This window comes from Pseudochaenichthys georgianus, chromosome 1 (assembly GCF_902827115.2).
Source record: "Pseudochaenichthys georgianus chromosome 1, fPseGeo1.2, whole genome shotgun sequence".
NCBI classification, from domain to species: domain Eukaryota; kingdom Metazoa; phylum Chordata; class Actinopteri; order Perciformes; family Channichthyidae; genus Pseudochaenichthys; species Pseudochaenichthys georgianus.
In genome coordinates this window covers 30,035,738-30,050,759 of record NC_047503.1, presented here as the reverse complement: position 1 = coordinate 30,050,759, position 15,022 = coordinate 30,035,738, and the positions used below count along the sequence as shown (strand labels likewise).

The following is a 15,022-nucleotide window of genomic DNA, read 5'->3' as shown; positions in this document are numbered from 1 at the left end:
AAAGGGGTATGGAAGCCCATTCACGTTAATACAAAAATATGCTCAAAAAATAAAAAACACATACTGTAAGTGATAATAAAAATAAACTTCAAAAAATCTAAACAATAGCAAACTTTCATTACAGAAAAAATATGTGTGTGTAGGCTATATTTAAAATAAGTATAAGTTATACACAAATATATTCAATAATATTATTTTGAGGTAGGCCCATTCATTAATTATTTTAAGTCATAACTACACAATGTATACATCATTTCTTTATCTGTAAAGAAACATGCAATTCCAGTTGTCAGATCATTCTAGCACATTTACATTTATACATTTACTTCCGAAATGTTAGATGTGGCAATATAAAATAACTTCAAAGTTATAAGAGTACATGCACTTAAGTTAGCTATTTCCCAACGCTGCTTGCTTAAAATACAGAGATCTCAATATTTTTCAGACTTATCTCTTCGGTGGCTGGTTAACACTTTTTTATTTATTTTTTAACATTTTTTGTCCCCTGAAAATGGCCTGGAGTGAGAGATCTTAAATTTTTTCCACAGCTCGACAGCGCTTGTCAACTGAAACCAGAAGTTTAGTACACATTTATTTAGACATTTGCAACATGTTAGCATAGTATAAACAGTCATAAGAGAGGCATTAAAACCAAGTATTGCACTTAGCTGGTATACCTTTCAATGAAATTATGGCATCCAGGTCTGCCTCAAATAATACATTAGTTATGATACATCGTTACAGTGTGTATTTGTTGATGAATAACAAAACAAATAACTGTTGCCCTAAAATTGGTGAACATTAAAAGCAAGATTACATTATTTATTTCATTTAATATAGTTTGAAGCTTTATTGACAGCTAAAATTAATGTGTGTAAAAAAAGACTTTTTCCTAGTGTGCAAATTGAATGAAATAAAAAAACATTAAAAAACTAAAGAACAATTGCAAATTATACATACAATGTAAAACATGTTTATTCTTCTCCCCATATATTCATTAATAAATATAATATTAGTTTTGAGTGCATTAATAATGTATTGAAAATACTTGTGATGTCAATGTGGCCACAGCAATGTAAGGAATTCGGGCTAATGATGTGCAGCAACATCCCAGCTGACAGTAACTTCTCCAAGGTCTCCATGGTGTCATCAGACACTGTAGTCTGTACAAAATGTTGGAGCTGGTCATTTATTTGTCAGTGGTGTTAACCATTGTTGCCAGTAAATAAGAGAGTCTTTCACATCGACAGGTGTGAAAGAGTATCTTTTGGAACTATGCTTTCAGTCTGTTAGGTCCCAATACAATAATTAAGGATCCTAAACTCATGCAAACCAACAAGTAGAGCTGATCAAGTCATTTTCCTCTCCTCATGTTGGCTTCATCTGCATCAAAGAGAGAAAGGAGAGAAGAGTTATGACTCACAGATGAAGATACTCGAACACATCACCTGCGCTGTATTATCTGCAACAACACAGTATCTTACTAGCGTAGTCCTCTGGGGTCATGGGTTGGGAGATTATCTTTCTGAAGGCCTCCAGCCACTCCTTCTGCTCCTGATGCTGCTCACACATAAACACATACTGCCTGTCCGGAGTTTGCAGCATGATGCCACAATTCCACCGGCCGCCCCTCGAACTCCGCCCGCTGCTCTCTGAAGCAGAGTAGCTGTGGCTCTCCGTGCCGATGAAGACAGCACCCAGCTCTGTTGCATCCTAACGGGGAAGAGAAAAAAGAAGAGCATAATAGGCTAGCATCTCCAAAATTACGCAATTTATAACAGATTATTGAATAAAAGTATAGATATGTATAAATGACATGTATATTTAATTAAATATTTTGTATGGAGGAACTTTATACAAACGTTGTGACACATGTGGTATTATCTGTTAATTACCAGGGGATTTTTAGAATACAGAAGTTTCCTGTTCATGGAGCACAGTGTGAACCACCTCTTCTTGAATGGCTCCCGATGCTAAAAAAACACGAACAAGAACAAACAGACACACAGACAAAGGAGATATAGGCACAGAGAGAGAGAGAGAGAGAGAGAGGGGGGGGGGGGGGGGGGGGAACTCAAATTTCAGACATAACAAATGTAAATAATTTAACTTAATTTTGTAATCATATCAGATAGTTGACAAACCGTCGGCCCAGTTTTCTCCATGTACCCCTCCTTCAGGCAATATCTCGTTAACTGGGGTATTAACTGTGAAAGACACACAGGCAACACCGTTAACTGAACAAAAGTTGCAGTTCAACACAATTTATCTGAGCTTAATTTCATTAAAAATCTTTCTCACATCATTATCTCGAAGAGTGGGGTGTTTCCTCTGCAGGTAGGCCAAGCGTGTTGCCCGAATAGCGTTGAACAACGACACAATCGCCTATAAGGCATCATAGGACAGTTTAATATAATTTAGGTTTTAAAAAAAAGAAAAATCTTTAGCTGAACAGCTGTATTCAACCAAACAAACATACAGTATAACACAGCTGCAATTTAACAGTGATATCATTTCCACAATGATGATGTGACTCCTCTGTGACTGCAGGCCTCTTTGATAACCGATGCCTAAATGACAATTATAGACCAGAACTATTTAAAAATGGTTTCATGTAGAAATCAATTGCTTCACAGAGCTAATATTGGTCCATACACTTGTAATTAATCAGTAAACAAAGAGGATTAAGGTGTACATTTCTTAAATATATTTAGAAAAATGTTTCATTAGAAAATACATTTGAATCATATAATTAAAATGGGTATTTTGTAAATTGAATTATAGCATAGAAATACTTTTTTTTAATTAAAAAAACTTAATTTAAAGGTGGGGTAGGTAATTGTGGAGAAACCAGCTCGAGTGCGCTAGAATTTGAAAATACACAGCCGGAAAAAATCTGCCACTTCCTTACAGAGCCCCTCTTCCAACACACACGAACACGCACATGACCAATGAGGGCACGAGATAAGTTTGTGCACAGATGGAAGGCTGACAGGCAGGTAAGCCATCCAGTTATTTTAGCCAGGCCGGCTCAGATGATTGGTCGTGCTTTTTACAGTACTACGGCTTCCACAGATTACATTTTTGTATGTATTTTTTGTCAAAGCACTTAATATATTCATTGCTATCGGGATGTTAAGAGCATTCCATGGAATATGACAAAAAGTGTATCTCGAGCCGGTTTCTCAAACTTACTACCCCACCTTTAACATTTGAATCTGATTTGTTTCCATACTGTGGCATTATAATTCTATGTTTTTGGTTTAACCTTATTATTTACATTTGTCAAAAATAAAATTGACAAAGATGTCAGTCAAAGCATATTACACATTTTGGAGAGTATATAAAGTCCCTTATCAATTATGCAGAAGGCAGGCTGGGTCCCACCAGGCAATATACCTAATGTCCTGAGGTTGTGTTTGAATAAACAGAGTGCAAATCATACCATTTAAAGAAGGGGTATTCAGCACAGGTGAGAATATGTTCTCCCCTGGGATAAGAATCAGTAGTTTGGGGAAATGGGTCAGAGAGACCTGTGAAGGATTTTAAGGCATTCATCTCTAGTACTACCTCCTGGCTCTCTTTGCCTCATTCACAGAGTAAAGTCTGACATTGAGGTTCTCTCCTTTAATAGATCCTCTAATGGAATTGACTCTAGACCTTTCTGTAACCTTGTCGCTGCACACTTGACTGTGTCATTAGTAGACGCTCAGAACAACAGACGTCTATGAAGAGTGCAGAAGAACGCTTTGGCATGGATGGGTCAAAGAAACACAGGATTCTCACCCAGGAGACCACCATTTGTGAGACAAACACTGAGTAATTTCTACTGACAATGTTGTATTTCCTGTGACGTCATGTAAAGCTACTGCTGCCCCTGGCGTCATTATAGTATAACTCAGTCGAATCGGACCAGATCAGTGTGCGAGTCAATCAATAAAATGTTTAACCTCAGACACACTATTGCTATTGCCCACGAAACTACGAGATTAATCCATTCATTGATGGATTGAACACTAACGGTACGTCCACACGGCAGCGTTGCATGCTTCAACGGAGACGCTTCCCATTCACTTTGAATGGGGTGACGTCACGCTTTGCCGAACTGCATTGTGGTTCCGTCGCTTTGCCTCCGTTGCTCGCTTCGAAAGTTGAGAAAAGTTCAACTATTCAAGCGTCGACGGAAGCGCCAGCCAATCAAATAATATGCCAGTACAAGCTAGCCAATCAAACCGCGTGCTTGTGTGTCCGGGGCGGGAGATTAATGTGATTGGTTGTTGGTCGCACGCCAGACACGCCCACCGGGAAGCTTCAACGCGACGGAACCGTGTGGACGTACCGTAGAGTTGGATTGTATCCCTGTGGAGTCTCGTCTCCCATGTTACTCTCTGCTTGACAAATTGAAAACGACTTGGCTTATAATTAGTGTATTATAGTTACCCATCACAGTTATGATTTGTATTTCAATGTTGTTTCCAAATAAAGCTTAATTCTATATAGTTTACATTAAGAAGTATATCATCAAATGTTCCACATAAATTATGTTTCTGGTTGTTAGGGTGTTTGTGTGTGTTCCACTCATTTTTCATTCTAAGGGATACATCAATTCTTTGATGATCATGTGACACTTTCACATTGATGAAAGAATAGAATCCATGACCATCAAAGCCGAATGATGTTGTAGGATTCTAGAACTTTAAAACCCTTTAAGTCTAGGACTAGAGACTCAAACTTCACTCAGAAAACAGCTCGTTTCAGAGAAGGCATGTACTCTCACAACTTAAACTGGAAAATGGAAATCATTGATTTCGACTCAACTGAGGTTGACCCTCCCATTAACTTCTACCTGAGTTACCTGGAAGAAGAAATCCAGAGTAAACTGCAGGACAGTGAAGCGAGGATCACCCCAGGAAAATCTGAGGGCAGAGTCCTTCTGGAAATACAAGAGGACTCACTGGCCAACTTCATTGATCTTCTAAGAGAAAGACGGGAAGTCACCAAATGCTACCCTGAGAAAGAAGAGATGCAGAAAGAGATTGGTGGCCTGAAGGCCCAGCTGGCTGAAAGCAGCAGTGTGCTAGAGCATCTGAAAACTCAGCTGTTAAAGATCTGCCCCATGCTTCGCCAAGCCCAGAAAGATGTCATGCAACTGACCTCCACAAACAAGGACCAGAAAGCTTCATTGGAGCACATGAAGGAAGAGAAAGAGGCCCTTCAGAATAAGCTTCATACTGAGAGACACTTTCTGGCAGTGTCAAAGACCAATGTGGAGGTGGACCTGGAGAGCTATCCCCAAATAGAGAGAGAGGAGAACAAGAACCTCCAAGTTGCCCTGGAAAAGGCAGAATGTGTCTCACAGGTGCAGTGCCGCCGCTTGGAGCTGGAGAACACCACTCTCCAGGAGCAGGCCGAAAAATCATCAGCTGCCCTTCTCCTTTGTCAGGAGGAAAAAGCATCCCTGCTGACAGAGTTCCAGCTAAGAAAAACCTCCCATGCAACTCAGCTCAATGAGATACTAACCAAGGCTGAGCAGAAGTTGGAGCTTGATCGCATCAAGTCGAAGGACGACAGGTCAACCCTCCTTCAGACCACAGAAAGCCTCCAGAGGACTCTGCAGGAGAAGGAGAAGGAGCAGGACTGGCAGAAAGCTGAGAGCGCCATGAAGTCGCAGGTCGAGGACGCTGAGAGCCAGATCCCCCAAAAGAGCGAGGGATGGTTCCCAAAGTTCTTCTAAATCCCGACCGGGCACGCACACTGAAACACCTTCAGCTTCAATAAATGCACATTTAAAATGTAATGTTTGTTTGGTATTTAAAATCCTAAGTAGCACTAGAGTCTTGTGTGAAAATTTATGAATCATGGGGAAAGCATTGAACTGAATATAGTTTGGCTTAACTGTTGTAATCTAGATGTTATGTTGGTCGAAAAAAAAATAATTTAATAGCATATTGGTTTGTTAACTTTCACATTGCTTTACTTAAGTATGTGAACAGTAATGCAATGCATTTGAGTGAAGATTTTGTATGCGTTTGTTGTTGTATTAGTTGTTGTCGCACTTCAGCATCTTGAAGACAAACTTCTTTTTTTCACCTGTGTGACTAACAAAAAATGTCCTGGCAAATTGTTAACTTCACCTGATTCACAGATATCTTATTATTTTAAGGAACTTACTGCTCACTGCAAAAACATGTTTTTACCTTACCTCAAGTCCTACACATGGAACAAGTCAATGAAGATCAGACTCAAAGGAAAGATCAATAGAAATAAAGGGATTCCAAACACACCTGTCCTTTCTCGTGATAAACAAACAGATTCCTGGTGCGTTCCCCATGCACGTAAGATATCTGCAGACCGTGATTGTGACCAATCTTCTCTGGCTGAAAAACTGCATTCAGGTCCTTCATGGAGATGACAACTTTGGGTAGCTTGGACTTGGTTTTTTAAAGAGAGGATAGAGGAAGGAATTCAAAGATTTCGAAACTACATTTATTTGACTGTGTATGCTCATACAACTTTGCAGACTAAGTAATGATGTGGCAAAACTCACATCCTCTTTAATAAAGTATCTCAGGGTGAAGTCTTTCCGGGACAGCTGGAAGATCCTCTTTAAAAACTGCTTGTTGTCTTTGCCCTTTTTCCATAGAGTTGACTCAAACAGTTCTGCGTTAGATACATTACATAAATAAAAGAGATGAAGGGCAACTCAACTTTATATATAATCTTATATAATAAAAAACAAAAAAGCATAATTCTGAATACTGATTGGAAGAATACTGTTATGTTAGTATAATGGCAGAATGATTACCTGAGCAATAAGCTTGCTTAAAGAACTCATTTTCTCCTGTGAATTCTCTTCTTTCATACTTTGCACGGATCCATTGATCCTTAAGAACCCTACAACGAAGCAAAACACCGTTTAATGTTTCCTCATAGACAAAACAGAAGTGTTTAGGTAAATACCAGAAATGTTATCTTGATGAATGATTATATTCATAGTCTGTAGTGATGGCTCCACTTTGGTACCTAACTCTCAGTTCCTCTTTCTGTACCTCTCCACCCACATTCATTAGAAATACTTCACTTTTTACTTCCGTTGGTCTAATAAGGTGAATGGATGGTACGGTCACTCACATGCAGTCTTTCTGTAGCGGCTGGTAGAAGAAGGCAGGGACACACTTCTCAAATATGGCTTTGGCTACAGTATTTCCTCTTTCCTGCATGAACTGACACCACAACATTTAAAAGAGATTGATATTTAAAAGTTCTAACAAAAAATTCCCTTCATTTCATATTGACGGATGCCTGCCTTGCAAAACAGGTGAATTGATTGAGTTAAACCAGAAAGATTTACATTTAAGACAGAGCTTAACATTCTTCCTATTATAAAGAAAACATGTACAGTCCAAATGTTGGGATGAAATTATACTTTTAAAGATTTAACTTATTATGAATAATAAATATAATAAATGGAACAATAATAATTTCAATTTTAATAAAAAAAAAAAAAAATACTCATGGCATCAAAAAGGTTCACCTGACTTCTAATAAAAAATGTGTTTCAATATTAATATTGCCCAACTATTAAATGGACTGTTCACATAGTATTATGGATAAGATAATGCATAATATAATGCTTAAATTGGAAGAATATTCAAACATGTTAATAGATCTCTCTACAAAATGAATACAAAGGTAAACCTCTACGAGTGAATCGTCCCAGTGATCCAGACGTATGGATTTCATTCTGCTGACAGCAGGCAAATTACGATGAATCCCCGAGCAGTTCAGGCACACAAAGATACCAAGAGTGTATGAGGCCCAGTCAGGATCTGTAAGAAAGAAAAAAAAGGTTTACACTGTAGGAAGAAACAAAATACCGCTCTAATTGTATGAGCAGCAACTTCAGACTAGAATAGAGTACATTGAAAGTGACAATCTTGTTCACAGTTTATGTTGTAAGTTTATGTGCACTACAAATCTGTAAAACTAGGGAATATAAAAAGTATTTAATGTATTGCTTGTCTCTCCCTCCTACACAGATTATTAACTGTCTGTGACAGTGATTGTGGCAAAGTGTTAGAAGGAACAATGAAGTCATACCACAGAATATCCAGCAGCCACCACTTCCCCTTATGAAAGTTAATTATAAAACGTGACTTGGTTATAAAATGTAGAGATCATTCTGTTAATAAACAACATCACGTGGCCTGATGCCGAAGGTTACTTTTTCTCATTCTTTTAACTTTAATAAAGTAAACATGGTCACTCAAACAGAGTTAGGGTATTTGACAGAATACGTATAGTTGGAAATCAGTCACACAACACAATTGCTATCATATAATAATAAATTGGATGGATGGATAATAATAAATTGTGGTTATGAATCTTTGTCAGCGTACTCACCAGGAACTCCACAGTCAGCACAAAAGGTGTTGCCTGGCTGTCGCACCAAATCGAACATGATTTTGTTATTTCTCTCCACACAGGCCATCAGTGAAGGTGGTTTTCTATGTCAGATTGACAGACTCCCAACAAAAGAGCTACTTGGTATTACCTCCCTATTGTCACAGAGCTGCTCTGCATGGTAGCAGGTGAAAAACATGACTTCTTCTCACTGCCCAGTAGCAGCATTTCCTCTTAACAGCACAACATCATGAAGTTGATTGTTCTGCACACAAGCGCAGAGGTCCACAAATAACAGAGAAAGGAAGTGAAACAAACGTCACTGTGTAAAAGGGTGAGTGTGAGAATGATAGACTTTGAAATGTGACTTTCACTGTGTGGTGAAGTTGTTTAAAATACATTTTGTTCATTTAAGAATATTTCATTTAGTCCATTTCAATTAAAAAGCCATTTGTGTAGGGTAAATATATATAAAAAACATCTCTTTATTATAGAAGGCTTTGTAGATAAAGACATTGAAGCATAAGACAGTTTAATACCAATCTAAGCCTATCGAGCCTATCTGTCATATTATACATTTGAGTATTGATAAATGTATTTGCCCACAGGCATGGAAAATAGCAAAAATTATTCCACTTGCAAAAAATCCAGCTGGACCATTTTCTGGTACAAATAGCCATCCAATAAGTTTATTACCAGCATTAGCAAAGATAATGGAGAGAATAATTTGTAATCAAATACAAAAATACTTTGAAGGTAACAAACTTAATACTTTGTATCAACATGCTTACAGACCTGGCCATTTAACACAAATGACAGATGACTGGAAGGGCGAACTAGATAATAGGAAGTTAGTGGGTGCAGTACTACTCGATTTTAGTTCTGCTTTTGATGTCATTGACCATTCTTTGTTGTTACACAAGCTGGAACAATATGGTTTTAATTTTGAAACGCTGAGGTGGTTAGAAAGTTACCCGACAAATCGAAGTCAAACTGTTTTTTTTAATGGAAGTCCCTCAAAGATGAAAACAGTCACTTGTGGAGTACCTCAGGGTAGTTGTTTGGGACCACTTTTATTTTCTATTTTTACAAATGACCTACTATTAGTGTTAGAAAAAGCTAAAATTGTAATGTATGCAGATGACTCAACAATATATTAAGCAGCATCAACTACAAGAGAGTTGACAAATGTTATGAATAAAGATCTACTACTGATATCAGAGTGGGTCATACATAATAAGTTGGTACTTAATGCGGGAAAAAAAAAATCGTTATTAATAGGATCAAATCATCAGTTAAAAGGTGAACCAAAATTGCAACTACATTTAAACCATATTGAAATTGAACAGGTCAAGGAGACAAAATTGCTAGGTATAACCCTGGATCATAAATTATCTTGGTCTAAACAAATTGATAGTGTTGTATGTAAAATGGGAAGGGGTGTGTCACTTGTAAAAAGAATTGTAAAATATTTGCCTATGGATGTCAGTAGACAAGTTTTGGATGCTTTGGTTCTGTCGCAGCTTGATTATTGTTTGGCTATATGGTCTAGTGCTGCTGAAAAAGATTTAAACAAACTACAAGTAGCACAAAATAAGGCAGCACGGTGGGCACTGCAGTGCTCCTACAGAACCAGAGTCACTGAAATGCTGGAGACACTGGAATGGTTAACTGTCAGACAGAGGTCAACTTATATTTTATTACATTTTGTCAGAAATATTACAGTGACTCACTCACCATATATATTATCACAAAGGTTTATAGCGCAATATGCACAACATAACTATCAAACATGACATACAATAGAAGGAAGGTTTGTATTACCCAAATCTAAATCAAATATGGGACAGAAAACAGTCATGTACAGAGCCATGATCAGCTGGAACTCTTTACCGGTTCACATCATTCAGGAAAATTCTCAAGTACATTTCAAAAGGTTGCTAAAAAAATATTTAAGTATTACAAAGTAAATTTGAACTGTGCCTGTGACTATGTATGCATATATTATTATGTACACTTATTTGTATTTACTTTTGTTTGGCCTTAGGATGGCGATAATTGGATGACCATTTTAGTTTTCACTTCATTTCACTGTAAATTGCATGAAATTATGAGCTGTTTTGTTTTGTTTTAATTTTGTTGTATGTTTATGTATGTTTTGAGTGTGTGAGGACCCCAGGAAGAATAGCCAATGCTCATGCTAGTGATAATGGGGATCCTAATAAAGACATCTTAACAACCTTTAATAATAAAAGAAAATAATGTTATTACATAATAACCCAACTAGCCTAAGAATCTTCACCTTTCCTCATCTAAAAAAATAATAACATGGTCAGCCCTCTATGAAATTCTATTGACTTACAGTATGTTGTGAAAATGTGCATTTAATGGATTCTTTTGTCATTTTCTAAAACAATAAACCGAATTACTCTGCTGTCAAACACATTACATAACTCTGAAGAAATGCTGTTCATGTGGCAATTACGACTACTTCTCAAACATCGACATTTAGCAAAGGTCATATCCCTGATTACATATTGCAACACAATCCCCCTACCATTGTAGACAGGAAGTTAAAAGAAAAAATCTGAGCCTAAGCACTTCCTTTTTTCTGAAATGTATACGGTCAATACAGATGGCTGAAAATGTAAAGCTGCACTGATGTTTTCTGGCCAATATACGGGACAGGCAAACGGCAAAACAAGCTAATGGACACACAATATTTTAGTTCATATAGATAGCTTAGCTAAAACTGTCTATTACAACAGCCCTTCAAAAGAAAATCTAAATATATCTGTTACATGGTCATTCTGGAGGCTTTTGTTTTTAGCAATGTTCAGATTTAAAAAAAATGAAAGTAGCAATACCACAATGTTAACATTGCATTTAAATATCCATTAGGGAAAGTTACGAAAGCATTATCAGCTAAATGTATTTAAAGTATTTCAATTACTTATTATGCAGAAGAGTAAGCAACATTTTCATATTAAAACTGGTGAAAATGAAGCAAATTAAATAAAACATGTATAATAAATATATAAAACACATTTGATAAACTATAGACAATATTTGGAGTAAGATGTATAATATTCAGCAGTGTTGTAGAAATACAAACTGCAGTAAAGTGCATCAAAATGTTGCTTGTGTACAGCTATTGAATAGTGTATAGTAAAGTTACCACGTGAGCACCACATTAAACTATACACTCCCATACATTAGGTGGCACTATTAACCTTTAACGTCCATTTGCAATCCGCAAGTAAAACAGAGAAGAAGAAAACCGGAACCATTGTCGCGATGTTGTTCTTAGCCGACGTAATGAAACAGTCGGACAAAAGGGCAAACTCTTCAACCTGTATAATGCATGGATGTATAAAGAGAGTATAATGTTGTAACAAAAACATATTACTATTTATTTTAAATAACGAGAATGTGGCTCGCCAGGCAATTTCTGTCTTCGGTCGTTCAGAGAAGTAAGTTGTAAAATGATGTCTTACTGTTTAAATTCCCATAGTAGCAGTGTGATGCTAATTACATGTAGCTAGTTGTCACATTTGCAGGTTCTGTTGCTATTTCAACAGTTTTATATTTTTTAGACTTCTTCTTCTCGAGTTTTCACAGTGAAAATTAGGTCAGGGAGATAACAGTGAGTTAACAGACACGACGGCTTTCATCTCACGTGTTGAGGAGTCAGCCTGTTAGCATTTTGGGTTTTATATGACACAGGTCTACAACTCCAGGATAGACATTTTAACATTCAAAGATTCACAATGTTTAATGTCATATCATAACACAACTACAGTATAGTGGTGTGTATGATTCTGATACTTAGTAGCACTATTAAGTGTCATATCAGAAGAAGAGGAACCTTTATTAATCTCCCTCGGGGGAAATTCATTTAAAACATGATTTAAAAAGGCAATCACAACTAATTGTGTATTTAACAAATACTTAATTTGTTTGTGATATTGGGCTATATAAATAAACATTCATTGATTTAATCTGAAATAGGAAACTATTTTTATTTTATGTTATTGTCTTATTACTTAACATGTCTGGCCCGTTTCGTATACAAGATATATGATGTTCATGTACGTTCTTGACTAAATAAATACAAAAATATATATTTACCAGGGTTGATTTGGGTATCCTCTGCAGGTCAGTATGCGGGACAGTCTGGTTTATTCCATCGTCCTCGGCATGGCTGCCTCCCGAAGCTGGAGCCGCGGTACCTTCAGTGCACAAGTTGCTGGCAGAGCCGGGTTCCCGTGGCAGGCTTTGAGACCCTGAACGCCTCCATCACCTCCACCTCAGAGCCCTGCGATGAGGCCAATAGATCCCTGGATGCCTGCTACACATCCCAACAAAAAGACACCATCCTCCAGATGCTCAACAACGCCTCACCGTCAGAGCTGGCAGGCGTCAAGCTCCTCCGAGGCCGCAAGTCAGTCAACATCGTGGAGTACAGGACTAAAAACGGACCTTTTAAAACTCTGGAGAGTGTGGTGAACGTACCGCTGCTGAAACACAAAAGTGCTGTCACTGTGTTCAACTCCATCCTCAACCCCGTGAAGAGGGAGAGGAACGTGAGGATTCAGTTGGCCAAGTTTATCAGGCCAGAGGTCGACAGGTCCTGGTTGGAGGTAAGGTCCTTGTGTATTTCCAAACACCTGCACTTGTCTTTACATGCATCACTGGCCTGAGGGTGCCTGTGGGGTTAGAGGGGCACAACTGGCTGAGAAACTCTGTTAAGTTATGATAACATATCTTATGGGATAAATAACCAAATGCCACAATGGACACAAAAGAATTACAGAAACATAAGCAGACACAAAATACCAAAAGAGAAGCAAAACAATGAATAGATATAAAACATAACTTGGGATGCGGAAGTCACATAGATGACTAGAGGGACAAAATGACTGCCAAGAGCCACAAACTAGCATGACTACAAAAAGAAACACGACTACAGAACAGCAAATGATTATTAAGAGACATAATCAAAGACTGAAAATGATGTCATAGAAAATCAAAAATACGTCTAAAAGACACAAACTACCACAGAGAAACGAAATTAGTACAAAGGGGCGGGATACAAAAGGACTATACAAAGATGCTGCCGTATTTTGTGTCTCTGTCTGGATGTCATAGCACTGACTGTCTTATTTCAGAAATCAGGATCATTCACTGTAACTATCATGAATCTCTTTGTCTGCTTAGGAGGCGAATGCAATTGTGTCAATTGTGTGCGGGACTAATAAAATCGCCTGGGCTCATGTGGACCGTGAGATGATGGTGTTGGATTGGCAAGAGCTAGAATGTCCACATTTCCTTAAGGGAACATACCTGGCTTCTGCTTACTTGAATGATGTAAGTACAATTACCAGATTTCCCCTGTTACAATTGAAATGTTACAATAGTTGATTCGTTTTGAGGAGAGAAAATATATGACACCTATTGTCAATTTGTTTTCCCTTTTGTTAACATCTAGATGTCATTTAAGGCACACAAAATAAATCCAAGTACTAATGCAAAATGTATACTGTTTCCGGTCTGCCTTCAGGTTTCTGCAGTTCTGAAAGTCCTCCCCTCAGCTAACTTTTACATAATCGAGAAATCCTCCATCTCGGTGCAGAACACAGCTCTGTTCCCGATCATGGCCCACATGAGGACTGTGGAGGCCATGTTGTTTTCTCTGCTGGAGCCGAGAAACTTAGCCCAGGACTCCAACATACCTCCAAAGTGAGAGAATTACAACTTTACCAATATAAAAGCTGCCTAAATACTGTACAAACACACATGACATTTATTGTGAAATGTGCTTTGAACAATGACTTGTTCCATAATGTCCCCCCTTGACTTCCTTTCTCTGCAGGGTGTTGAACATGATGCGTACCGCTGTGGGGCGTCACTTTGAACTCATGGTGGGCGACTCGCGGACCAGTGGAGCGCGGGCAGTGCGAAAGCTGATGTCAGATTCGGTGACAAAGGAGCTCCCGAGGATAAACTTCCCCCCCAATCTGCTGATGAAGTACAGGAATGCTTTCCAGATGAACAGCAAGAGCGAAGGAGAGGAACTCTGTAACGCTCTGCTCCAGGCTGTGGCTTTTTATGAACTGCTCAGCAAATCCTCCGCTTAGCCGCCACATGGTCTGATCTCATCCCAGGAGCTAAAACAAACCTGGGAGTGGAATTCTGAGCCTTTGTGGACTTTTAACAAACATTTACCTCTTGAACAGATTTGGTAGAAGGTGATGATACAAGATAATAAATATGTTTTCTGTTACATGAAACACTTAATACTGTCGTTTTGGTATGCTTAGCATAAGGGTTGCTGCAATGTTTTGTTATTGCTGCAGTGGTCCTTCATCATAAAGTAAATGCTGTCTGGATTATGCAATAACACTGCACTGCAATGATCTCAACGGCAACCCACATAAGTGCCGGAACACTCGTCATTTAAAAATGATCATTTGCAAAAATAGAATTGATTTTATTTACTTTTCACAGAAATAAAATGTGATTTCTCATCAGCTGCATCAAATTCATTTGAAAGTAATTAGGTGGAGATTGTTATAAGGTAAATAAATGCACAGAAGTAAAATAAAACGCTGACTGG

The 15,022-nt window shown here is 38.0% G+C and overlaps 2 protein-coding genes across 2 annotated transcripts; one reads left to right on the top strand and one right to left on the bottom strand.

The window, feature by feature from the left end:
- Nucleotides 1-559: 559 nt before the first annotated feature.
- LOC117446549 (arf-GAP with dual PH domain-containing protein 2-like) lies at nt 560-8,853 on the bottom strand. The gene is made up of 11 exons (XM_034082819.2): nt 8,404-8,853; nt 7,699-7,829; nt 7,132-7,223; nt 6,806-6,894; nt 6,548-6,660; nt 6,285-6,431; nt 2,302-2,385; nt 2,145-2,207; nt 1,896-1,973; nt 1,485-1,713; nt 560-1,383 (listed from the first exon to the last, which is right to left on the bottom strand). Exons 1-11 carry the CDS (start codon nt 8,489-8,491, stop codon nt 1,355-1,357), a joined length of 1,143 nt encoding a protein of 380 aa, XP_033938710.1. The 5' UTR covers nt 8,492-8,853; the 3' UTR covers nt 560-1,354.
- A 2,830-nt stretch (nt 8,854-11,683) lies between these two features.
- On the top strand, nt 11,684-14,933 carry tefm (transcription elongation factor, mitochondrial). Its single transcript, XM_034082808.2, has 5 exons — nt 11,684-11,876; nt 12,562-13,046; nt 13,624-13,773; nt 13,967-14,145; nt 14,279-14,933. Exons 1-5 carry the CDS (start codon nt 11,834-11,836, stop codon nt 14,541-14,543), a joined length of 1,122 nt encoding a protein of 373 aa, XP_033938699.1. The 5' UTR covers nt 11,684-11,833; the 3' UTR covers nt 14,544-14,933.
- The last annotated feature ends 89 nt before the right edge of the window (nt 14,934-15,022 follow it).